General features: G+C 52.1%; 8 protein-coding genes across 8 annotated transcripts; 1 reads left to right on the top strand and 7 right to left on the bottom strand.

Moving 5' to 3' along the window:
• Positions 1 to 1,340: 1,340 nt before the first annotated feature.
• Asppvi_006622 (uncharacterized protein) lies at positions 1,341 to 2,646 on the top strand (the record flags this gene model as incomplete). The annotated part of the gene is made up of 3 exons (XM_043302520.1): positions 1,341 to 1,682; positions 1,746 to 1,937; positions 1,993 to 2,646. 3 exons carry the CDS (start codon positions 1,341 to 1,343, stop codon positions 2,644 to 2,646), a joined length of 1,188 nt encoding a protein of 395 aa, XP_043158455.1.
• A 340-nt stretch (positions 2,647 to 2,986) lies between these two features.
• Positions 2,987 to 4,619, bottom strand: dbp8 (ATP-dependent RNA helicase DBP8; the record flags this gene model as incomplete). The annotated part of the gene is made up of 2 exons (XM_043302519.1): positions 2,987 to 4,046; positions 4,108 to 4,619. 2 exons carry the CDS (start codon positions 4,617 to 4,619, stop codon positions 2,987 to 2,989), a joined length of 1,572 nt encoding a protein of 523 aa, XP_043158454.1.
• A 252-nt stretch (positions 4,620 to 4,871) lies between these two features.
• Positions 4,872 to 7,144, bottom strand: Asppvi_006620 (anion exchange family protein; the record flags this gene model as incomplete). The annotated part of the gene is made up of 5 exons (XM_043302518.1): positions 4,872 to 5,767; positions 5,827 to 6,323; positions 6,374 to 6,461; positions 6,518 to 6,666; positions 6,735 to 7,144. 5 exons carry the CDS (start codon positions 7,142 to 7,144, stop codon positions 4,872 to 4,874), a joined length of 2,040 nt encoding a protein of 679 aa, XP_043158453.1.
• A 601-nt stretch (positions 7,145 to 7,745) lies between these two features.
• Positions 7,746 to 10,002, bottom strand: bbp (putative zinc knuckle transcription factor/splicing factor MSL5/ZFM1; the record flags this gene model as incomplete). The annotated part of the gene is made up of 8 exons (XM_043302517.1): positions 7,746 to 7,787; positions 7,845 to 8,369; positions 8,424 to 8,629; positions 8,682 to 8,790; positions 8,848 to 9,071; positions 9,287 to 9,504; positions 9,569 to 9,782; positions 9,843 to 10,002. 8 exons carry the CDS (start codon positions 10,000 to 10,002, stop codon positions 7,746 to 7,748), a joined length of 1,698 nt encoding a protein of 565 aa, XP_043158452.1.
• A 349-nt stretch (positions 10,003 to 10,351) lies between these two features.
• Asppvi_006618 (glutathione S-transferase family protein) lies at positions 10,352 to 11,239 on the bottom strand (the record flags this gene model as incomplete). The annotated part of the gene is made up of 3 exons (XM_043302516.1): positions 10,352 to 10,979; positions 11,031 to 11,084; positions 11,157 to 11,239. 3 exons carry the CDS (start codon positions 11,237 to 11,239, stop codon positions 10,352 to 10,354), a joined length of 765 nt encoding a protein of 254 aa, XP_043158451.1.
• An 899-nt stretch (positions 11,240 to 12,138) lies between these two features.
• On the bottom strand, positions 12,139 to 14,112 carry Asppvi_006617 (ferric reductase family protein; the record flags this gene model as incomplete). The annotated part of the gene is made up of 4 exons (XM_043302515.1): positions 12,139 to 13,011; positions 13,076 to 13,261; positions 13,317 to 13,378; positions 13,443 to 14,112. 4 exons carry the CDS (start codon positions 14,110 to 14,112, stop codon positions 12,139 to 12,141), a joined length of 1,791 nt encoding a protein of 596 aa, XP_043158450.1.
• A 2,641-nt stretch (positions 14,113 to 16,753) lies between these two features.
• Asppvi_006616 (uncharacterized protein) lies at positions 16,754 to 19,567 on the bottom strand (the record flags this gene model as incomplete). The annotated part of the gene is made up of 1 exon (XM_043302514.1): positions 16,754 to 19,567. One exon carries the CDS (start codon positions 19,565 to 19,567, stop codon positions 16,754 to 16,756), a length of 2,814 nt encoding a protein of 937 aa, XP_043158449.1.
• Positions 19,568 to 20,476: 909 nt separating this feature from the next.
• Asppvi_006615 (translation initiation factor 3 subunit CLU1) lies at positions 20,477 to 24,496 on the bottom strand (the record flags this gene model as incomplete). The annotated part of the gene is made up of 4 exons (XM_043302513.1): positions 20,477 to 24,079; positions 24,151 to 24,206; positions 24,284 to 24,364; positions 24,460 to 24,496. The coding sequence occupies 4 exons, from the start codon at positions 24,494 to 24,496 to the stop codon at positions 20,477 to 20,479; spliced, it is 3,777 nt and encodes a 1,258-aa protein (XP_043158448.1).
• Positions 24,497 to 25,309: the final 813 nt, after the last annotated feature.

Raw genomic sequence — 25,309 nt, 5'->3', positions numbered from 1 at the left:
AAATCTCGGGATACTGTAGTAGAAGAGCCTAGGAGGATCAGATGATGCTGACTGCGCAAATAAGCCAGCCTGGGGTTGGCGTCTCGCTGATGATGGCTGAGACACTAAGCTCCAACTCGAGCACTGTTGATATCAATATGTATTCATCTGATGGACTAGTTGCGAGGGTTGATTGAAGGTATTTTGGATCCCTGAGCCAAGGAGATGATGTCATGCGGAGATGTTTTGAGAGCACCGTTGGAGCTTCTCAATGATCAAGAACAGAACGATTATGTCCTTTGAAATATGGAGACGGAAGGATCAAGGCTCGTAGGTAGTCTGTATCAGAATAATTCATGCATATTTTTGAATCCTGGAATTTCGTACGGTCGTGGAGGGCTATATATATACATCAACACCACATCGACCATCCACTAGGCTTGAATAAGATATCGCGAACAGGAGCAGACTAGTCAGAACAAGACAATATTATCAAGAACGTCTCACTGAAGCATTTGCAATGGTGGAACATAGCATTGATCGAGGATTGTGGTTATATCCCTAGACACCTCAGGCACATGCTCTGATGAAGGACAAAACAAGCATTAGAAATCAAAATCACCATCCATTCGATTAACCTGAAGTTCGGGCATCAGTTCTGCATCTCTCAATTCCTATAGAGACAACGGTACAAGAACGGCCAATAGAAAGTTCTCTCCTCAATGTGATCGTTATACTTCATCGTCAGGTACCACAGGGTACCTGAGATGTACCCGGATCCATCCACAAGAGCACGAGAGATCTGACTTTGATCTATGATCAGCCTCGACACAGCTTAATATCGAGTAAGATAGTTGCACTCAAGCTTGTCCTGAAACCACTTCATGACTCTTGAGTTGCTCGATCAATTCCTCCTGTCAATTATCTGTTAGCACGACGCGTGGAGAGACGCGGGCGACATTTCAGAGTGGGCCTGGTCACCGCGGAGGTACCATTGAATACTGCGTGGGTACAACCAACCACCACAACTAGTACTGCTAAGGTACTTTTACGCCGTACTATACAGCAGCCACTGCACGCGCGCATCTCCAACGCGCTGTTTTCCCTACTTCTCTCCGCCACCTGCTTTTCTTTGGGGAGGAGATTGGATCCTCAACTGTACTTTCTTTGCTTTCCTCTGTATACATTCCTCGCCTATCTGACCTGGGTTGAAACATTCCTGAGCCCCAGAACAGCTCGCGTGGTGATCGTCCTCTACTGTTGTCCCACTCATATACTTTGAATGTTGCCGTCGCAATTCTACCTCTCTCAGGACGTCTCACTCCTTAATTCCTCCCTGTCTTTCATTCAAGCTCATTACAATGCAATCTACATCAAACCTCAGTCCCGTCAAAGACGGTAGACGCATCCTGGGCGACAAGACCCCCAACGCGTGTCTGTCTCCCGCACGCAGTAAACATCTGGATGCTGTCTCAGACATTTCACCAGTCAAACGCTCGCTCTTTGAGAACCACTCTCCCAAGAAACTGCTTCCTTCACCGTCTTTTGTGGGCCAGAAGCGTACGATCGACCAAGTGGAGGCCGACTCCCGAATAAACAAAGAGAACGTGCAGCTCCAACGTGTCGAGCAGGTGGAGGGAAACCATGAACGCAGCTTGCAGGATAAAGCCGTTACTCAGGCCACAGCACCAAAATATGATCAGGTATGTTCATCGATCCCCGATTAAGCTCATGGCGACTTGGTACTAAAATTGCCTTCATAACAGCAACAATCGGACGCGATGCCCTCGAATGATACCCAGTCTACAGAGCCACAACACTCCCATCCGCAAACACGCCGACTACCTCTCAGCGACATTGTAAATCTAATCGACACCCCGAGTCCGAAGCAAACACCCAAGACCTATACACGAACAATTCCCGAAGACCCCATTACCCGCAAGTTGTTTATCCAGGAGGTAAGGGACCGCGTCCAAACCTGTAACCCGGCCTCTACTCACAAATACCCAACAGAAAGCAAGTCTACTGCGCAGCCGGATACGGAGCGCAATGCGCCACGTCCGAGACCACCAGTTCGACCGCAGATTATCAGAGCTGGAAGCCCACAGCCGCAAATACCCCCGACTATCACTGCCCGCCTTGAGTCAACAGCACACCGGTTCAGACCCTGCACCCCGGCGCGAGACGGCGATGGAAGCAACTGCAGTATTAGCAGCAGCAGCACTCGCCTCAACATCACCGTCCAAGGAAACACCACCTAGTCTCGAACCCGCCCTAGACGTCGAACTCGACCCCACCCCAAAGAACTCATCCGACGCACCCGCTGGCCTTTCATCCCCACCTCTATCGGCTGGGACAACCGCCAACCAGGAGGATGCGGATCCGCTGAGGACGCCAACCCAGAAGAGCTTCCACCGCCGGACAGACACGCTTGAGTCACCCACGGCCATGCAGCTGAGTAGTCCCCCGGCCACCGTATCACGGAACGGAGGAAAGAGGACCATTGACATGACGGATGAGCATGACGTTGAGGTCGGGGATGAAGACAATAAAACAGAGAAAATGGCCACGCTGGCACACAAGGGTGATGCGGTCGATGGGCTTCTTCAGCTGATGAACACATCCGATAAACGACGCCTGTCGGTCTCGGATACCCGGAGCGGATGATACATTTTTGCTGGTTGATGCATGATGCATGATAAACGTCTTGTATAGTATATAAGGCCCATAAGCCAGTGCGGTCAAGGCGTCTATGGAGCCTACGCGCTAGACAAGCGTGCACCTTGACAGGTACAATGGATGAATGCTTGAATGGATAGTCGATATAGACACGTACGCCAGGGATTGAGACGCAAGCTATGTCTATGATTATACTTCAATATCATGTACACTCGCGGCAAGGGCTTCACAATTGAACTAGCAGTATAAGACAGAACCCTGGAATTGGCCAGAAGAAAACTCGCTAAAAGATCTATTTGATGGATGCTATATTCATGACATTGTGCGACTACCGCACCTTCTTCAACTTGTTCCGCTTGCGTCCCAACACGTCCCGCCCCTCGTCAATCTCCCCCATGGCCTCTCGCTTTGCCTCGCCGACTTCCTTGAGGACACCCGTCCGCACCACCCGACCCTCGATACTGACTCCCTCCTCGCTCCACTCCTCCATCTGCCGGCCGACGCGCTCCTCGATCGCCAGCACAAGCTGCACATCCCGCTGTCCGACCAGCGTAACGGCTTCACCGCTGCGGCCCGCACGCGCCGTACGACCGACACGGTGCACGTAGTCGTCCGGGTTCCGGGGCACATCGTAGTTGATGACCAGGCTGACGGTGGGGATATCGAGACCACGCGAGGCGACGTCCGTGGCGACGAGGATGCGGGCCGCGGAGGCGCGGAAGCGGGCGAGGTTGGAGTTACGCTCGGACTGCGGCAGGAGACTGTGCAGGGAGGTGACGCGGTGGGAGAGGCGGCGGAGCATGCGCTCGAGCAGGTCGGCGGTCTTAGTGTGGTTGCAGAATATGATGGCGGGTCGGGAGACGTTGCCTTCCGTGGAGAGGAGGACGTGCAGGAAGGCTTCGCGGTGCGTCAGCGGCACCTTGAGGTAGGTCTGTTTGAGCGTGGGGGGAATCGAGCCCTGATTCTCCGTGGAGATCTCGGTCACGAAGACGGGCGGCTTGTTGGCGGATCGGGGCATGTCCTTCAGGGCGCGGACTTCGGGGGTGACCGTCGCGGTGAAGAGGAGAGTTTGCCGCTCGCTGGAGGGAGGTAGGGCGGATAGGCACGTTTCGACGTCGGGGAGCATGCTGCCCGGCCCGCTGGCGAGCAGTCGGTCGGCTTCGTCGAGAACGACCATGCGGACCCGCTTGAGGCCACACACTGTATCTTCGCCGGACGACTTGATGTGATCGGCCAACCGGCCGGGGGTCGCAATCACCACATGCGGTCTCCCTGCCAGAGCAATCGCCTGAGGTCGCATGTCCGTCCCGCCGGTGATGAGAACGGGCTTCATGCTCTGCGGAGCCGAGATGGCCTTGATCTGCTCGAAAATCTGCAACGCAAGTTCTCTGCACATGACAACCCCATCAGCCTCGATCTATCTCTATCCCATACCATGGGGAAGCATACCTCGTCGGAGTCAACACAACTCCGAAGATCCCAAACGGATCTTCCGCCCACTTCTGCAGCATCGGAACCGAGAATGCAATCGTCTTACCGGAACCAGTCCGGCTTCCTCCAATGCAGTCCTTCCCCTTGAGAATCTCAGGTATACAAGCCTTCTGAATTGCCGTTGGCTTCCTGACAGCCATCGTGGTCAGCGACCCAACCAGCCAGGGCGCGACATTCAACGCCGCAAACGACGACGCTTCCTCCCGCAGCCCGATTTCCAACGCATCGCGGATCAGCACTGGATCCTCTTGACCTGCTGGTGCTGCCGATTTCGCATCCTGCGCTCCTTTCTTCTTGATACGCGAGAGAGTGGGGAGCGGCGCTGGCGCAACGTACGAGTCGACAGAGGATTCGGAGAGTCGTCGTCTTTTGGGGGCTCGCGTCGAAATCTCAGATTGGTCTACTTCGGAATCACTAGAGGAATCGTGATTATCCTCAGATACCGGCTCTGCAGGATTTGGGGACGCCATTGTGTTTGTTGAATATCTTTTGCGACGCTGAAATTCTTCGAAATTCTTCGGCAAAAAAAGGTGACCGCGCAAAGGCGGTGTAATCTTCACGTGACTACTCCACTTATATACAAGCCGACATCGTCCAATAGATTGAAGTGTTTATGTATACAAGGGGTATTGGGTTGCTTTTATTATCTCCTCTAAGTGCGAGTGTATATGTGCCAAAAATTAAATCACCCAATATCACAGTCATATTCACCATCTGCTCATTCAATCCACCCTGCTCGTCGTACTTCTCCGACGAACTGAAGACACTGGCTGCAATTCGTAGGACTCTCCCCTCTCCAGGTCATCCTCGATAGGCGACTCTGAAGACGAGTCTCTCCGGATCATGACTCCTCCATCTGAGTCTGGATTCTTCGAGCCTCTATTTGAAGTATTCCCAGCCGAAGGCGCTGACAGTTCAACCTCGTCGTAACCATAAGTCCCGCCAACGCTTTCCATGGTAAACGGACTAGCCGTGGGGCCGTCAAGAATAGCGAGTTCTTCTTTTGTGAACCAATAAGGTAGCACAAACGAGGGTAACGGAATGAGCAGCAGAATGATTACTGGAAATCCAATAGCTGCAATCGTCTGAGTGATGGCGAATGTGGCTCCAAAACCGATCAGTTCGATGATAACAAACACCCAAATCGCGAGCCTGCGCTCGATTCGTTTCAACGGATTTGAAGGAGACGTGAAGTCCTTGTCCTGAGCCAGGAAGATGAGTTTCTGCGTGATACCGTTGCCCTGGAGGGCTTGCACGCCCATGACGAAGAAAAGACCCGCCATGACGCCTTGAGGGATCAAATGCAGGACGATGAGAAGTGGGCCGGTCATGGTACCGAGGGTCAAGAGACCCTGAGCGAGATTACTGACTCGTTGCTCGACAACGTGGTCAGTGACGCGGATCGTTTTGCCTTTGTTGGTATCATCTTCGTCGGCCACATCGCGTGTAACGCAAAGTGCAGCTGTGTGAAAAGGTGCCTGTGGAATCAGTCCATTGGGGAACGGGAGACCGAGAATTCCAGCTACGAAGGTGGTGAGACCTAGTAGCCAGATATCCCAGTGGAAGCCAGCGGGTTTGCGTAGAGGGAACTCTGTTCCTTGCGCAATCAGTGATGACACTAAGTAGTAGGTTAGCCACTATGGTTCGACCGATAACCTTCCGAAAGTGAGAACCCACCATTGTGATCGAAGTAGAACAGAATTGTCAGAAGAAGCGCAAACGGAATGGCAAGAAATATGTCCCCAACACTGATATTCCAGAAATCGACCAGCCAGTCACGATCAGCGGTGGGAAAGAAGGCCTTGCTGGTGGGTAAGGTCGCAACCTCAACATCCCGCATATGGCCAATGTGGACGAACCCAGTAAAGAAAATGATAGTCAACGGTGTACCGTAATCCTCCAGGAATTTACGGACGTATCTCTGGAATAGAGTACTGTTGCCGAGCTCTCCGCAAATCCATCCACTCATGAGGACAAGAAGGGCAACCATAATACTCAGGTAGGCGGAGGTCTCCCCGACCTGGCCCCATTGTCTGGTCAGAACCTGGATCCCTTTCTGCAGATAGATGAAGGCCACGTAGAACCCAAAGATATCACATGAAAAGCGGGTGACATAAGTCAGGCCGTTGCAAGCGTTGGTGATGGCCAAAATCCAATGCATAATCAACGACCAGCTTCGAAAGTCAGCACAAGTAAGAGAGTCATCGAAGCAAAGAAGACCTACATCCCAATCCAACACATGAAAGCGAGGTAGGGCGTCCCACGTGGCGACACGATATCGTAAACAGTGTAATTAAACACCGTAATTGGACCTTAGCATGGCAGATGAGCATCATCATCATAACCACCGAAATCTGAACAAACCCACCAGTAACACCAACAATAACCAATGGCTGCGCAGCGAAAACCGAGAACACAACAGCCCCCAGAACAGAGGCCAGAAGAACCTCATTAACCCCATAACTCTGCTTCGTCTTCTCGAACATGTCCAGCGAGAAAGCCAGAGCAGGCAGAATACTACACCAGTCAGTTTTCCTTTTTCAGTCCGCAAACAGCCCCGACAGGGAACTTAATGCCATACTCACTTGGCAAAATACATATAAACAGTAGCAGGAATAACGCGATAATCCCACGCATCCGTCCAATCACTCCAGTAGAACGGCGCCCTCCGCTTGATATCCTTGATCATGCCGCGGAAGAGACGCACCCGCCACCACTTGCTCGTCCGCACAGACGACACCCCGGTCTGCACCCTAGAGAGACCCTCAGCACCATGCTGTCCTTGGGAGACACCGCCATGCTGATGCTGGGAATGCTGAGAGTGCGACTTGCCACTTCCTAGTCGCGCATGCTGCGGCCCGGACTGCCAAGGATTCCGCTGGGAGTGAGATGAGTGGACCGAGCCATGAGAGGTTGTAGGGTGTAGATTTGACCTCGAGGGCACGGGAATTTCTTCACGAGAAGAAGTGTGCGAGGCTCGACGGTTTCTCTGCATGTTGTACGGTGTACAGTTGTATACTTGTACCACGCTTTCCTGGCCAAGATAAATTGTGCTGGCAGTGAAGTGAGATGGGGGAACCACGTCAACCGCTCTGCGGCTGCGGGAAATCTAGTGTCAGGAGGATATTCCAATCCTACTCAGGTCTTCTGAGATCTTGAAGATTGGGAAAAGAGGCAATAATGGATAAACAACATTTTAAGCCTGAGGCACCGCTTTTCTAGGCATAGCGGTCTAAGCGATTGACGGAATCGCCCAATTGGGCTATTCCATTCCTTTCCTACTGACATCATCTGCAGTCCCCCGACATCTACATGAAACCCAGAGGTCGCGCTACACTATCACGGTGAATTCTACGGAAGGGTCTCGAGTAAAACAATAATTTGCATGGGTAATCAATTATAACACACTAGTGGCATCAATTTCAACGCCCATATTAGATCTGAAACTACCAATGGCCAATTTCCCCGTGCGTTTTTGAAATATCACACTGCTCGCAAAGCAGGCGCCCTTATCGTGTTTGCCGATGCTTCTCATAATCCCACTTTTCACGACGCTCCGGGTATATTGCTCAAACATCCTTTGTACTGCATATTGTCTATGCAGAAGGGGGAGGAGGTGGGGGGAGCTCACTCGGAGGCTATGCGCAAGTTAGCAATCTTGTTTGAATTCAAGTTGGTCCAAGGGTAGAACGTACAGGAGGTGGGGGTCCTTCGCCAGGGGGAGGTGGCGGAGGGCTGCCAGAGCCGTAGTACATGGAAGGCATGCCGGGCGGAGGCGGTGGCACACTCAGACCCGGAGGAGCACCCGGGGCGCCCATACCAGGCACAGCTGCGCCGTAACCGGGATAAGCCCCATATCCATAAGCACTGGCTCCGCCGGGTGGTGGAGGCGGAGCTTGCTGGTGCCAAGGAGCAGCGCCACCAGCAGCAGCAGCACCGGGGGCGCCGTAGCCACCTGCCTGCGATCCGTATCCATAATCGCCGCCACGGCTTTGTGCCGCCCACGGAGGTGCACTGCCCTGATCGCGGGATCCGTAGTCATCGCGAGAGCGGTTGTCCCGCCCTCTCTGCTGCCAGGGAGCCACATCGCTGGGAGGAGGTCCGCGTTGCCATGGCTTCGCGTCACGATCATCGTAACCGTGATCGGGACCGGCCTCGATGCGGCGAGGAGGCTGGCCGTCCGGACCTGGAGCACCGCCGGACAATTCTTGCATAAGTTGCTGTTGACAATTAGCATCTGTTGTTCGAAAATAAAGAAACGATATTGAACTTACCTCCATCTCACGATCGACAGCATCGCCTTGGCCGATAGCTCTGCGGCCACCGCCATAACCACCGCCATTCCGCCAGTCGGAACCTCTCTGGCGATCAGGACAATCGCGAGCCATATGGCCAGCATTGCCACAAACACGACAAATGATGTTGGCGGTAAAGTTACGCTGCTCGGGACAGTCGTACTTGCGATGTCCGATTTGGCCACCTGAGCAAGTTAGCATAAGAAATTCAACGAGGAGAGCAATCTGGAAACTTACAGTTCTGGCAAGCCTGATTTTCATCATCACGGAGGGTACCGTTGAGAGCAGCCAACTCCCGCAACTGGTTTCTCTTGAGTTCGTTCTGGCCTTCGGGAATCGAGGCAGCCTGTCATGCGTCGTTTAGCATCTGAATTTCTGTCCCAAGGGAGGCACATGAACTTACTGTTTCAATAACATTGTGCACAAGCTTCTTGGCCTTGTTAACCTTCTCTTCGGTATCTGCCATGATCAGACAATGGAGATCTTCTTCCTGGTTACTAGCGTGAGCCGCGTCAGATCGACCTTTTCCCTCTTTGACGGAGCCTTTGCCTCGAATGGCAATCTTGGCGCCAGATTCGGTCTCCATCTTCTTCAAGGTATTTCCACGAGGACCTATGAGTAAGCCAACTTTAAAAGGTAGCAAAGAGCTAAGTGTTAGTTCACGATGGTTATTCAAGGAGAGCAAAGCAATGGAAAGCAAGATAGTCAAGTAGCAAGGGTTAGCAGGAAGCGAGCCTTTGACACATCATCACAAGGCGATGTCTCACGGGCCCGACTCGAGCAGAGAGCCAAGAACGACACAATGCAGGAATGGTTAGGAGTTAGAGGGTTAGTTATCATACTGAAGTTAATCTCTGGATAGTCATTCACTGGAACATAGACCTTCTCCTGGGTCTTGGTTGGGCGCCTGTAGTCAGAGGGCGGGTGGTAGTTAGGAATAGTCTTCATGGCCTTCTCGACAAGCTTGTGGCGCTCGTCCTCGAGACGCTTCCGGTAACGGTATTCCCTAGTGTTTACACGTCTGCCAAAGTTATCGTACTGCGGAGGCGGCGATGGAGATCTGCACAAAAAATCGTTAGCTCAGCGAACACTTGAAGATGAGAAAAATGGGGATGGAAACGAACCTATCACCGTCCGCAGGAACAACATCATTGATACGGAGCTTCTGACTGATCTCCTCAATACGAAGATGCAGTGTGTAAGCCTCAAGCTGTTCATTGGTGAAGTTTGCCATGATCATTGTGGGCAAGCCCATGAGACCGGCAGCCTTGTTCTCCTGAGCATCACCCCAACGGTTGCGCTTCTTGCGCCTCTTCACACCGTCAGCAGGAGGGTCCGCTGTGAAGGAAGTGAGTTAGTAAATCGACTGGAAATGATACAGGTAAGGCAAAGACGTACCTCGGACTGGACTTCTGCCACGCTTGACCCCATTATCTCCACCGACAGATGCAGGCGTCGCGGTGCGACTCTCCTCCTCTGGGCCATCCTCACCTCCAAACCGCCGACGGCCTAGAGGGATGTTGTTGGAACCGGTGATTCCTTGATTGCGCCAGGCCATTTTGTCCTGGTGCGATAAGCTGCGATACAAGAGTTAATCTGTCTGGTAAGTAAGCACAGAGCTCTGTCCGGTATTGAAGCGAGAGCAAGAGCTATTAAAATACTGTTGCATCTGAACCACATTTCAAGGGACGATGTGGCAAGCTTTGATTGTCACGTGATTTATTAAACCGGGGTGAGCCCGTCACGTGGTTTACAGTCGTCCTATCCATTGGTTGGATATCCGTAGGTCTGCTCAGGCAGAATTGTCTTATAAGAATGAGAGATTCAAGAAAGGCATCAAACATATTATCAAGCTAAGAGAGAAATTTGTTTCAATATGCATTCACATCATATAATAACGCCCGTAATCAGTGCTTCGCCTTATCCGCATCCGACTTCATGCCCTGCTGAACCCACTGCCTTGTCTTGGCCGCCTCCTGTTCCATCCGCTCCTTATCCTTCAGCAGGTCCTTGATGGTATGCGGCGCAGGCACATGGCGGCCCTTCTCGACGCCCGGGCGCGCGGCCATGCGCTCCTCCCAGGCCTTGAGATGCGGGAACTCATTGATATCCACGCCGGCCCAACCAGCGGCCGCCACCCAGCCCCAGTGCGAGATGTCCGCGATGGTAACATGGTCGCCGACCAGGTACCCGGACTTTGAGTTGGAGAGTTGCTTATCGAGCACACCGTAGAGACGGCGCGTCTCGTTGACGTACCGGTCGACACCGTATTGGATGTGCTCCGAGGCATAGCGCACGAAATGGTTCGCCTGGCCCTGCATGGGTCCGACGCCGGCGTTCTGGAAGTACAGCCAGCTGATGGTCTCGTAGTATTCGCGGGTGCCCCTGGGGTAGGAGATCTTGTGGTCCTTGTCGTACTGCTCGGCCAGATAGGTGAGGATGCTGCCGGACTCGAAGAGCCGGATCTTCTGGCCGTCGGTGAAGGTATCTGTCAGGGCGGGGATACGGCCATTGGGGTTGATTTCGAGGAACCAGCTGGTTGGGTTTAGTATAGGTTCTGGCCATGAGTGTCACTTCAATACGTACGGTTCCTTCTGAGTGTTCTTGGAGAACTCAATTTTCTCTACCTTGTACGGGAGTCTATCCAACAGTGTCAGCCAACCCAGAACAGAGAATAGAAATCGATCAGAGATAAAAGAAAGACAAATATACCCCAACTCCTCCAACGCAATGGAGATCTTGATCCCGTTAGGAGTCTGCGTAGTGTACAGTGTAATGTCCGGTCTGTTCGCCATGGTGAATGTTTGTTTAAGAGTAGAGTATGCACAGATTGACCCAATTCTCTGCGGACCCAAAAGCATGAACAAATTTGGATTCTCTTTTTGAAATCCTGTCCTTATCGCAAATTGGGGACCCCAGCTTTATAAAGCTGTCAGCCGCGTTGCTAATCGGCCCAATTGCCCCGCCGAACCCGCCGTTCGATGATTAATAGCTTTGACTTGATTATGATGCCATCAGTGTCGCCCCACCCCATTCACGATTTTTAATCCAAGATAACATAAGATAGTTAAGTTCAATGTTCTCGGATTTGCAGAAAGGGCTTTGGCGAATGAGGATGGTTTCTGGGGCCATGGAGGCGTTCCCCGTGTCGTATAACTCGTGTTCAATTGATTGCTTATACGGAGTAACCGACCCTGAAATTAGCGGGCGACCCTGAAGTCAGGTGGAAGGGTCGGTTAGAGAGGCATGGTTGGTTTGTAGATGTCATCTGCGCGGGGTTTTGAGTTTACGCAGTTCATGGTAGGTAACACACTATGTATCATTCATCATGGTTTGGGAATCCTGGAGGTGGCCTGGATTCTCGATCGTGGGCGATGGAGAGAACCTAGGTCTACCCGATCGAAGGATAAGCCTACGGACATGAATGCAGACAGCAGGGTTGAGAAGCTATAAGGAGGAAGCTATGTACATCCATGAGGAATCAACAAGTGACAACCAACTCCATAACCGAAAAGACAGAGGAACCACAAGCATGCTCAAGTCGGTTGACTGAGGGCACAGAGAACAAGAACAAGGTAGTAAAGCAAGGTCGATACGCCAGCGGGAGGATTGAGGGGGAAACAGTTCTTTGTTCTACCCAACGCCAGGGGCAGAGAAGAAGAAAAGGAAACCCGATTCGGTCTTTTAACGTCGACTACCACGTAAAGCTCTCTTCCACAAAATCGACATTCGTCTGGTCCTGTCTTTTACGGCACACGCGACGGACATCGTCACTCAAGCTGCCGTTTCCGCAGACAAGCACGCCCATGGCTCCGATCTGATTTTCGACCTCCATGCCGATCAGGGTATCGATGTTCGGTCGGCCTGGGAACATCTGGACTGTGGCGCTCGGGCTCTGGATCTCCTTGGTGTTACGGGGTCTGGTGATGAACAGCATGATCCGAAGGACTTCCCGGCGCCGATCCATGGCCAGGATGCTGGTCATCCAGGGGCGGATCCATTCAAGGTGTTCGGGGGACTGGATGATCCAGACCAGAGTGACTCGTCGTGCAGCAACGGTGCCCTCCGCATACCCCTTGACTAGGTGGCGCACGAATGGGACCTGATGGGTGATGCCGACACCACCGGCGAACAGGACGACTGTGCCGTAGGAGTCCATGGTGTGGATGCCTCCGTACGGTCCCTCGGCGAACGCCTTCAGAGTGATGCGCGAGTCGGGAGCGCTCAAAGCGCGTTGGTACAACTTGTTCGTGAAACCAGTTCGGCGCCGGACAAGCAGCGAGATGGTTGTCCTCTGCAAGCCGAACACATCCTGGCGTGTCATCGGCATACCCTTCTCATCCGTGACGACTTCCTCCGACTCACTCCAGCCGACAGAGAATGGATGCGAGGTCCACAAACCGATTGAGGGCATGTAGAGGTAGATGTGCTGGCCGGGCTTGAACGTCCAGGGCCTTGCCATCTTCAGGGTGATTCTCATCGCTTCGCCTGGCATGGCTTCAACCAACGCGGTTGTCGCCTTTCTTCCGCAGTTGCGATACACAATAATCGCAACTCGTGTGGCGCGCTGTGGGCACAGTCAGCTTGAGGATCGAGTTCAATTTTTATGAACAGGCATTGCGATGACCTACCTCCAGACCCCAGAAGATGATGGCGACGAGCAAGTAAGTCTGAGCCGGAAAGCCGTTCAAGTGAATCCAAAGGCCAGCCATCGAAACGATAGCCATGGCAATATGCAGATGAAGGAAGGTTTCATAGAATGCATGTCGAATCGGAGAGGGCGAATGAACCATGAGCCCGACGAACGCACAGGCAGCCTGCAGAACAGTCAGTACAATTGACTTGACCCGGTCTTTCGTCACCAAAACTCACAATCAATCCAGTCAGAATAAAGGTGCTCTCCCCAAAGATCGCTCCTACAACGCCCCAGCCAACTATACAACAGTTAGCGGCAGCTTTCCAGACGCCGATGTACACTTCCAAAGACAAGCAACTCACTTTTCTGGGCCTTGGGAATAGCCCAGGCAAACACATGAGCAAGAGTTTCGAAGACCACGATCCGAGCGAGCCAGCGGTGGATCAGGTTGAATGTATCGTACGGAACCTCCAAAAGCTTGATGAGTGGGTTGTTTCGTCCCGCCAAGAGGATGAGCGGAATCAGGTTGACCGTCGCCATAGTACCGGTCCGGTTACGGATGACGCCTGCGACTGTGTCCTCCTTGGTCTTGTAGGGAACGGTGACCACGCAAAGAACCACGTTCATAACGATGATTCCCACTACGATGAAGGCGTGGAACCGACTGGGCAGAGTGCCCATGTTGATGGCCGAAGACAGCTGGAATTCACGATTGTGCCTGTTACGAAACAGCGGAGCGTAGATGATGTGGTTCTTGACTTTTGCGAAGGTCCCATCGGCAGGAACGAAGTACCGTTGCTGTTCGTTGTTGAAGCTTGCCAGCCGTCTGAGATGAGCGGAGATGCGAAACCACATCTTCCAGGCATAGATGAACGCGGCCATGCAGCCGAGGACGAGAAGAGTGATACGGGAAAGGTCATCGTTGACAATCTCATAGATATCGAAAGCCGAACCTCCACCGCCACCGCGCTTCTCCAGATCCGCTGCCAACGAGAGCCCAACCAGGGACATTCCAAGAAGGAGAAATTGCATTGTGGGCAAAGGTAATCTCAAGACTGAGACTTAAAGAACGAAGAAAAAGAAATACAGGCGATAGCTAAGCCTGGAATCCAGAAGTCCAGCAGTGGAAAGGGTCGTGCGAGACCAGCTCTGCAGACCGGGAACTTGCTCAAGCGAAGGGAGCTGAAGACGATAGTCGGACTTTGTCACAGGAAAGCAGCGAGACGATAACCACAGCCAGGGAGTTCAAGGGGGCGCCAGGTATTTGCAGTCAGATTGGCGCGCCCAGTGCGAGGTCCAATGTCCAGGCCTGAGATGTCACAGACAAAGGCTTTGTTTGCTATCTCTTCCAGAGGGGAAACTTATAGAGCCACAGATGGTTTAAAAAAGACAAAAGAGGTCCCGCGCTCGAACGAAGTGTCCCAGGTTGGATACGTGACGTTCTTCTGGATTGTAGCGAATGCCGGCGGGCAACGAAAGGAATGTGAAGGTGATCCAGTCACAATGTCTTGTATCTAAACGAACGCAGAGAAAGAAAAGACAGAACTTTCTGCCAAGCAAAAGAAGAGAAGAACAAGAAGGAATATGAAGATCTACTCAGTTTATGATATTGAAAAGGGAAAAAAAAGAGAGGGAAAACAGGTTGGATAAAAATTGAAAAGACGAAAAAGAGGGCTCAAAAGTTCAAAAGCCCCTGCCCAGACAGACGCGGGGGTTGGGTGTCAGTTAAGATCCACAGACGCAGACAGACTATATTGACATTATTATTATTATTATTATTAGATAGATAGATACTTGGTACGATAGATAATATCGAGTCCCCGTCTCAGCTCGAATCAACCGTTATTATTGTCAATGCTTCAGCTAGATTGCTGAAGGACTGGTCCAATCCTGGCGGAGGAGAGCCACAACAGAGACATAAAAAAGACATTGCATCTCGAGTCGAGCTTCGTAGGAAATAAAGTACCTACATACCTCTCTACGTGAGACCTAACGTCATCTGTCAACAGAAGAATGCAGCCTAAAAGCAAGGCCACAGCATCACGGACCTCATTATCACAGTCCATGACCCGCCAGCCTATAGATCGATAGACCGAGTAAGCGCCCAAATATCAACCTCCCACGCAATTCTATTCTGTGCTCTGTACGGAGCACTTCTCAAATGCCACGCGAGCCTCCGTACACGATTACTCGAGTAATAATTATCACTCTTGTGGTGGCAAAGTACACAGAGCAGTACTGCAGTCTGAATGGCCGAGTCATGAAACCCTGGCGGGACGGACAATTGACTCAATTACGCGACTATGAGACTTGGCTTGTTTGAGGTTGTTGGCGCCACGGCTGAAAGGATCCAATCTGAGCTCATAAACGGGAAGGAATCGTAGACAGTAGTGGAGTCTGTGGATCTGAAGCTTCTTGGCGGGAGAGTAGTATCAATTTCGAGTTTCAGAGTAGCCTACTACGGAGTCTATATTCCATCTGATTAGTTACAGAGACTGGGGAAATTAGAGACTTTCCACTGGTGTCACGTGGCGATGGCTAAGCACGTCACACTCAAAAGCCTTACTTTGGGCATATATGGAATGCGTCCTTGGATTTAAGAGACGATGGAACAACGGTCGATAGCGAAAAGGACATAGGACTGCTCTAATCGAGTCATATAAGACACGGGAGATCAAAAGCGGCTTGGCTTCACGGAGTCTTCTTGAGATGGGAAATGATTCCGGGTGTCTTACGGAGGAGATAAATTAATTTATATTGGGCCTGGGCCATTGTCCACACTCGCTGAGAGAGTCTAAGACGAGAATCGTCATTAGCTCTCCCTTAGAAGGGAGAAACTACTTCATAGGCGCTATGAATAGCCCGCTCGAGAACCCGCTCACGATATCCTGGACTCATACTGAAACGAGTAGTCGAAAGTTAAGGCAACGTTAAACCGTCTTGACATCCATTTCCCCAGTCACAGAGACTCATGCTTATTTGGGAGGCCAGTGCATCGTCCACCGAGGAGGCAGCGTCTGCATCAAAACAGATACCCTCCGTAGTCCATATAACATATCTAGTCCCACTAGAGGCAATCAGGCAAAGTCCGCATCTTGAATGCTATTGACTCCTGCTGCAGATAGCAGGGGCTTTAATGGCTTCTGCGACACATGTCCTATCCGGGTACTCTATGATATACAGAATAGCTTCAGCCACTGCAATTTCAAACTTTCTCGGGTGTCATCTGGCCACGATGGCGTCAAAAGCAGGATCATAACCAGTTCTCGTCCAATCGTCCAGGCTACACAAGATCCCGTGATTCAGCACGAATGCCCCTAAAACTGCAAAAAGAAAGTTTCCTCGTTCCAAGATGGAGCTCCCAAATTGCTGCAGAAAAGTCATGTTGAACTAGCTAAGTACCATCGAAATAGAGAAATCAATGCGGACGCATAATATTGTCAGGTCCCGGGTATCGTCCTAACAGTCCAGAAAAACCAAATATCCCAGAAAAAGGAAAAACTCCGCTGTGAATCCCAAGTACCCAAAAGGAAAAAGAAAAAAGGATAAGGTAACCAAGAATAGTCAAGCGGTGATCCGACATCTAGCCCTGCTGGCTCGCCCCTGTGGCCTGGGTCAGTCCATGCCGACCTGCAGGGGTCAAGGTCGGAACCGTTGTCAAACAGGCTCATCCTCAAAGGAAGCTTAGCTCGTCCTCACTCTCATCATCCTGGGAGCAAGGTATGACCCTCAAGCGCKGAACAGCACGTATACGAGAGGTTGAGCGCCGCTTAGGATTCGCTGGCTTTGAAATGATGGGGAGGCGTGGCTGTCGAGGTGGAAGAGCGCAAGTTTCGAGTGCATAATCGGTGGCCTGGTCAATCGGTTCATCCAGTGAGGAAGAGTTCTTCCTATTAATGATAACAACCTCCAATTTGGGAGATAGATTCGCCGACGTCAATTCCCCGACGACTGCCCGGTTCGGGACGTTCTTAGCTTGCACTAATTCCCCAAGCACGCCCCGCGGGCTCCTGGTACGGGCGGCTACTGGGACACAGCGTGCTTCAGCTGACGAGCAACGTACTGATGTTAAACAGGACGGTTGGCTTCTTGCTCCTTTTTGTGCACCATCAGCGTATATCTCCACAGCTCGTGATCGCAGCTTCTTGATAGGCCGCKGGGCAAGCTCATTGCCTGAATACGTCCTCTTGGCCGGAAGAGATGGAGCCGACGATGTGACACTCGAAGCACTGCGCTCGGAAGCGGCAGAGACAACTGACTCCCTCCTATCCGAGCAGGAAATGATTGAAAATCTCCCTGCTTCTGAAACCACCGGGCTTCGATTCCAGTTCGTATGTCCACCTTTGGGCTTGGGAGTGCTTGCGATCCATTCCCCAATACTTTCCTCCCATCGATAGAGTCCTGTACGGTCGGCTCGTTCTTCAGATTCGTCCGAGAAAACCGCATTGACGCATTGCCCCTGCTGCGCCGAAACAACGCTCTCTTGGATCTGAACGGCCCAAACATGGTCATCCGGATCCAAGGTCTTCTCTGCAAGCGCCATTGCCGTCTCCGCTGCCACTCTTCCAAGGAAATAGGATAACCCACGGGCATTTGCCTGCCGAGCCAGCTGTGAGATCTTAGTCCGAACCGCTCGAGACGTTCGGGTCTGCTCGCGCACGTCACCTTGCCCGCAATAGCGAGAGACTCTTTGAACGAGATCCGAAAGTTCTTTGAGCGTATCTTGCTGCAGGGCTAGTGACTCGAAGAAGGAGTCAATGCGCTGTTTCGAGACGGGATCACATCGGGGCCTGCTGTTAGAGGGCGTTTCTTCGCCAATTTGAAGCATGCAGTCGCCCAGCAAGAGATACCCGCGTCGCAAAGATTGGTAGGATGGCGCATCCCCATCGTCTTGTCGATGCCTTAATCCAATATCCCTCTCCACTGTCAACGCCAGGCAATTGATTGTGTGTCTGGCTTTGATGCCAACAAGTCTTTCAGATGCATCTGAAGCATTCGACCGCGCGATGTGCATACCGCAGAGCGCGGTAACAAGGCTCGAGACGAGATTGCTCAGAGCATCTTGAACTGGTATCGGACACGGCGTCGAGTCATTCGCCCGCAGACTTGTCATGACCGAGGCACGAGTGTCTTTCAAGTGCAGTACTTGCTTTTGGTTCAGGTTCTTTTCCAGCAAAGCTGTTCCTTCTGTGGATAGATAAATGCCCCCAGCTGATAGAAGAATGGCTTCGATGAGATGCGTTGCTGCCGGGGAGTAGCTATCTTCCGTTGACACTGATATGATCGCTTCGTCTACACACTTCTTCCACCACGTAGTCACCATCCATTCTGGCGGCACCACTCTTCGCAAAAGGAGCTTCGCCAGCTCGTTGTACACAAAAGCCCGCCCTCCGCACCGTGAGTAATAGGTCCGTAACATATATACAGGGTCGTCACAGTGAGTCGACGGCCTTTGTGGATCAAATGCAGGTGGATAGTGGTATGCGTTGAGAGTTGACAAACAACTTGAAATTATCATTTCAAAAGCATCAGCTTCGCCATGCCGCATGCATTCCTCCATAAGTCGGCAAGCCACCAATTTTGTAAGCCATCCGTTCTCAATCATCCGTACAACCAAGTGAATGCCTTGTGCGCGCACGGCTTCACGAAGAGGTTCCCAGCCACTCCCATTCGGCGCGTAGTAAGCCTCTAATTCCGTAAAATAGGCATCGCACATGTCCACCTCAGAGTCCTCGGCGGTCTCGTCCTGGAATCTTTGCTCATCCGCGATAAACTCTGGAAGGCGCCGCGCGATCATCGATACCAAAGAACGAGCCCCGGGGCCCCCCTGCTGCGAACCTGGCGCAAAAGCCCGCGTATTATGCAAAAACTTCAAAAAAATACGATCCAACAAGTGCGCAATACCCACAAGCCCTGCATCGCCGGATAAGTCGAGGACCTCTTTCCAAGAACCCTGGTAGGCCGGAAAACTGCTCTTTTTCGTTCGTGTCGTCTTTCGCTGACCAGTAGCCCCAGCATGACTCTGAGCAGGCGCCGCAGGCACGTCCACACTAAAGAGACGTTTCCGAATAGATGATCCCTCGCACGTCTGTCGCACCTTGCCAGTGATCAAAGGCGTCGCAATGTCGATCGCGCCAGGCAGGGTCCGCTGCAACTCCGGACTGCGGATCAACAACCTACTGCGCCGTCGTCCACCATTCCTCTGCCCTCGACTCGAATAATTGTGTCGTATGCGACGCTTTTCCTGTTTTCCTGGCACCCAGGCAGGATCGTCCGGTTCTTCGTCTGAGAATTGGCAACTCGCTTCGGTACTGCGGACCGTCCGGGGTTTCGCCTGCTCAGCGTCGGCGTTCTCGGACCGTTCCTTCCATTTCGATTGCGCGATCGATGAGAGGATCTCATGGTGCTTTTCTAGCCGATGGTAGATGGACGTCAACGGGCGCAACATGCGATTTGCCCATTTCGCGGTCGGTCGGACGTCCTCCATAGTAACATGGACGGTACGAGCACGAGAAATCGAGCACACTGCACACTGCGCCAAATGAGTTTTATCGTCGGTCGGAGTTCCTGTCCGATATGCCCACTTACCAGGACTGCCTCACTATGCTTCAGCGGTCATCCATCTTTCAACCAGATAGTTTTCCTGCAGGAATAAAACCGCTGTTCCGGGGCCCTAAAGATCGAGGTAAAATAGGCTATAAAACTGCTGCAAATATAATGCAAACAAAGCTGTTCAAGTTAAAAGGTACGGCAATAAAATGCCATAAGATACAGTGACCATAAGGGAGAAGGACAATGAGAGTCGGGTCGATCTTTGACAAGAGATGTAAACATGGGATCCGAGCTGGGATTCCAAATAAGGTAAAGCGCACACGACCTGCAAAACAAACTATTTACCACCTTAGGTTTAGCGCAACAGCAATGGCTTTAGCCTGTGTAAATGCTTAATCTCAATGTCCAAAGCTACCATCTGGACAAGAGCAAAGCGAGGCGGCTTTCCCACGTAGAATACTAGAGGGAAAGAAGATCAAGAAAACATTCTTCTCATGGAGTGCATAGCTTCATTAGCTGCATGTCTAGATAGCCGCCAGTCATACATATATATAGTACAAGAACACACAAGTATGGAATGCAAATCCCCCAACCTGCTATGCACTGTTTGTGGAATCACACAAGAACAGAATAGAAGATGAAAAGTGCCCAGTGCCAATCGGCGAAAGAGTAGAGAGATTCATACAATCAAAAGACAGATATCCGCTCATCCAAAAGACCAACCCTTTAAGACCGACAAACAGCTGGAAAAATATGTTAATGTTAACACATACATGGTCAAAGAGTAGAATCCAGAAACTTTTCATGTTTTAGGGTAGCAGGGATAAACGAGGACAACTCAGATTCAAGCAGACGACTTCTTGGAGCCCCGCAGCTTGGGGTTGCTTGCCGCAGCACGCTTCTTTTGCTTGGAGCGCGAAGAGGTAGCGTCACCTCCCTCAATGAACTTGAGCAACTCGTCAATGCTGCGCGAGTCCAGAGAGGCGTTGGCAGCATCCTTGGCGCCCGAAGCCTCAGGAGCTGTTTGGCCAACCTGGGGTTGGACCTTGGTGCCAAGGGTGGTCACGCGAGGGTTCATGGTGATGCGGCGAAGGCGGCGAGCCTGGATGTCCTTGGCGTGTTTGGCGATGGAGACGGCGTTCTGGGTGAGCTGCTCGAGCCAGGTCTCGGCTTCCTTGGTGTTGCGATCGTCGGGTCCAAGCTGGTTCAGGAATATGTTGTAGGCATCCCGCATCTTGCCAACAGCACCCTTCGAGTCCTGGTCAAGAGCCAGAGCCTGTGCCAACTGGAACAGAATGGTAGCAGTGTTGATGGACTGCTTGCCAAAGAGCGACTCGCATACGGCTAGGGAAGCCTCGAACCACTTCCGGGAATCAGAGTACTGCTTGAGGTGCTGCAGCATCACGGCGGCGTTGTTCATGGTGGTAATGGAGTCAGGGTGGTTGGATCCGTAGATAATCTTCCACAGGTCCATGGCGTGCTTGATATAAACAAGGGCAGTCTTGGTGTTTCCGGAAGCGTGCTCGAAAAGACTGAGGTTGAGGTAGGCCAGAATGGTATCGGCAGAGTCAACACCCAAAGTGCGCTCCGTGACGATCACAGCCTTACGAGCCAGCTCGACAGCCGCTTCCTTCTCGTCCGTCTGGTAATAAAGCATAGACAATTGGTGGTACAGCTTGGCAACTTCAGGGTGAAGGATACCGTAAATCTGCTCATGGAGGGACAGAGATTCCAAGATGAGCTCCTGGCCCAGCTGCTTCTGGTTCTGCATCAGAGAGATACGTCCAGCCTCCAATGCCTCCTCGGCCAGTGAGCTCCTAGGGGAGGCGTCCTTGACCAATGGGACCACGTTGACGACATCATCCGGCACAATCGAAACAACAGGCTTCTCCTCAGCGACAGCACGGGTAGGAGACTTGGAGTCACCACCCTTCTTCTTTCTCTTCTTGCCCTCGTCGTGCGAAGCACCGTTGACGCCGTTGGCGACAGGCACCTTGGGTGGAAGCTGAGCCTTGGTGAAGGCGTAGTCACGAGCACCCAGCTGAAGACCCAGCTTGATCGCGATGTCGCGGAGAAGCTGGAAGTGTCTCAGGGAAGCGAACCACTCTGGCTCCAAAGTATAACGGTATCTCACGGTAACCTGCTTCTCGACCTCGGCCCGCAGAGTCTCTGGTGTGACCTTCTCGAACGAGAAGTCACCCTCGGGGTAGATCTCGCGGAGGGAAGCATCAATCTCCGCACTAGGGTTCGGGTTCACGTCAGCACCCAAGAGGCAGTTCAGCAGATGGGCGACGCAGGACGCGACAAAAGGCGCAGGCACATTCCGCAGATACCGGTTGGCGATGTGCTTGAAGGCACGGGCAATCATCTCCTGAACCAGCAAAGTGGTCAGAGCTTCCAGGCGAGAGCCCTTCTCCTTGGAGAGCTGAGCCAGCTTGCCGAGATAGCGGACGTTAATACCACGCTTGTGCAAGAGTTGGCTGAGGGACTGTCCATCCATGGGGAAGCCAACGTCACCATCATGCAAATCCTGAATCAGCTCGGGAATGACCTTGGAACGGAGGAACTCGCAAGCATCGCGAACCTCCTTTTCATCCTCAGCCCATTGCTTCTTCTCGTCCTCAGTCTGGGGAACTTGGCCGCTGCAGACATCKGGGTTGAGCGCGAGCTGGAATCCAGAGATATCCACCCGCTCCTGATCAAGAGCCTCTTCGGCCTTTTCCTCGGATTCCTGCTCCTTCGATTCGGTGGCCTCGGAGGACTTCTCCTTGTTGGCAGCTTCCTCTTGGGCCTTGGCGGCACGACGGCGCTCAACTTCAGCCTTGACATACTGGCTCATCTTCGACCTCCAGTACGATTCAACCAGCTCCAATCGGAGGACTGTCATGCGGTGAGGGTAGTCGTCGCTGCCGGGTTCTTCCTGCCACAGAACATCAAGAGGAGTCACACGGTAGAGGTCAAGGACATATTTGCGGCCATCGGTGCCCAGGAGACCCTTGGTTTCGACGCTGCCTTCGAGCTCGTGGCGCTTGCCATCCTTGTCCCATACAGGGTGCTTCTTGATGCGGAGCGCCTTGGACATCTTTTCAAAGACGGAGACGAAGTCGGGATGTGTGGCGACGACGTCTTTGCCCTCGACACCACCGTAATCAATCTGGTGCTCTCCCGGCTCGCGCTGCTTGAAGATACCAGGTACAATGCTCTGGCCGACGATACGCTTGCCGAGGTAGTCAACGACAACAGTTCCCGGCGTGAAGAGGCCGTTGATGTCAAGCTGGTTGACTGCCTTAATTCCCAAGACGTCCTTGCCCACGGCCACACGGGCGGCTTCGTCACCGCCCTCCGACACGAAGGTTCCCACTCCGTCAGCGCCAAAAGAGTAGAAGATGTTGTTGTACACGAAGATCTGGGCATCGCGACCCTCAGTGGGGTTCAGAGGAGCGACTTCGCCCCTGGCCACAAGCACGGCACCGCGAGCGGCAGCCTCATTGTAATCAGCGAACAGCTTCGAGGTCAGGCGCTCCCGGAACACTCGGTCCTGGACGGTCTCACGGGGCAGCTCCCGAGTAGTCTGGAATTCCTCGTTCCAGTCGCGCAGTGTCTCGGCGTTGTCCACACCGGAGACCAGATAACTTTCCTGAGAGCGAGTAATGTCGGCTTGGTGAGAATTGGGATTGGAAGAAGGAGGAGTAACGAGCCATGGGCTGTTTGGAATAGCATTCTGGAAAGGGAAGGTAGTTAGGAGGTCCTTCTTGTTGTTGGACTCCTGGAGAGCTTCAAAAGCAGAATTGAAGGAGGGTGACAACTTTGATATCAGGGTAAGCAGCGAGTGTGCGCTGACTTTCTTGGGGATAGTTCTGGGGAGAGGATCAAACTTGTGATTCGAGCACTTGTTGACATAGAAGCCAGAAACATGAGAGGTTATCTGAAACTGCTCGCCCTCGTTGGTGGTAACCTGAAGGTAGAGCAGGTGACCCTTCTGCCGAAGGTGGTAAGGAGGAGGGTTCCATGCTGATAGCGAAATCGACTTCACAGTCTTTGGGAGAGGGGCCTCTGCTCTGGGGAGGAGGGTCTCCAGAGAGGGAGAAGCGGTGATGTCGTACTTGGACAGGGAGTGCTCCTTCACATCATCGGCAGCGGCTTCGGCGGTAACAGCATCGTGCAGCGACAGGCCGGCGTTGAGACCGTGCAGATTGTCGGAACGGTCACCTGCAGCACCAACCAAGTCCCTGATTCTGACCATATGCATCCGAGCTTCTTTCTCCGTGTAAGGATCTTCCACGAGGACAATCTCAGAGTCGGCCTTGAGGTCTTCGACCTCAGACAATTCAACGAAGTCATTAATGCGCTTGCCGTTAAATTCGAGGTGGAAGCAAGTGTACTGGAACGTGCCGGGCAATTCGACGATCGATTGGCGGACATCCTGAACCTGCTCTTGGCTTGACACCTGAGGGCGGTAGAAGAAAATGGATTAGGACGATCATTCGTGATCTAGTGTGCTTCTATGTTATCACCCACCATAACCTGAATCTTATAGGGCTCATGTGGAAGCTTGACAGAGATCTGGAAAAGGCCTATCGGGCTGGTGGTTAGCGATGAGAATGACCAATACGGAGTACCATTCATCACGGGTATCGCGGATACGACATACCACCGCTGCTCTCCTCTTCCTGCTGTCCCTCAACCTGTTCACCATTGGCGGGCTGTTCGACTGGCTGAACTTCGGGAGTCTCTGCAATAAGGAAGGATCCGTTAGTTTCGTCACTAGAATGCGGATCGAGGCTGCAAGACTGAGCGGCCGAGAAAGCCGAAAATTTCGAGACCAACCTTTCGAGTGCTCCATATCGCCATTGGTTTGCGCCATTGCGATCGATGGAAAGATGAATAGAATGAAAGTGGTTATTTAAAGGACGAATTGGTTGCTGAAGCTGTCGCACGACAGCTTGCCTCGAGCTCCGAACGGGGAAACAAAAGCGGGAAACCGGGCGAAGGGTTTTCTTTTTTTTTTTCCGGGGGGTAAATGGGAAAGGAAAAAGAACTATAGATATGATACAAAGGGCAATTGAATCCAAATGAAACAAACCCCGTACCCCAGACAAAACCGAAAATAAAAAGGACCCAGGTAAGGATAGGGCAACCGTAGTGAGGCAAGTAAATATCACCAGGATAGATGGGAGGAGTTGAAGCTGGAGAAAGCACGGGGAAGAAGAGAAAATTTCGTGGACACGGAATACCCTCGGAAGTGCTCGGGCTTGACGGACGGAGCATCTACGCCCACCAAGATTTCTCCACACCGTCCAAGAACTACAAGAGTCAAGTACCTAGAAGTCTCATTCTCTCAAGGAGAGGATGATGTATGAATGATGGATTGGAATGATAGTATTGACAGTTGACTATACATTTGGTCGTATTTTCAAGGGGGAATTCGGGACTGTAACCTCGAAGGACTGTTTAGGACATTACTACATTATAGGTATTGCAGCTTGGAACTTGAGACTATTGTTCCAAGTATATTCGGCCTGTTCTTCCATGATTCTTTTGCCGGTGCATTTACTTGCAGAAGTGAATTCCGACAGTGAGGACATACAGGTACAATTACTTGTAGKATCATGATATACCTTGAGTGTAGATGTATATTTCCATTCTATCCAGCGACTACACTCACAAATCACGACAC

Source organism: Aspergillus pseudoviridinutans (assembly GCF_018340605.1).
Source record: "Aspergillus pseudoviridinutans IFM 55266 DNA, scaffold_4, whole genome shotgun sequence".
Lineage (NCBI taxonomy): Eukaryota > Fungi > Ascomycota > Eurotiomycetes > Eurotiales > Aspergillaceae > Aspergillus > Aspergillus pseudoviridinutans.
The sequence above is the reverse complement of the archived record's forward strand: the minus strand, read 5'-3'. Positions and strand labels throughout refer to the sequence as shown.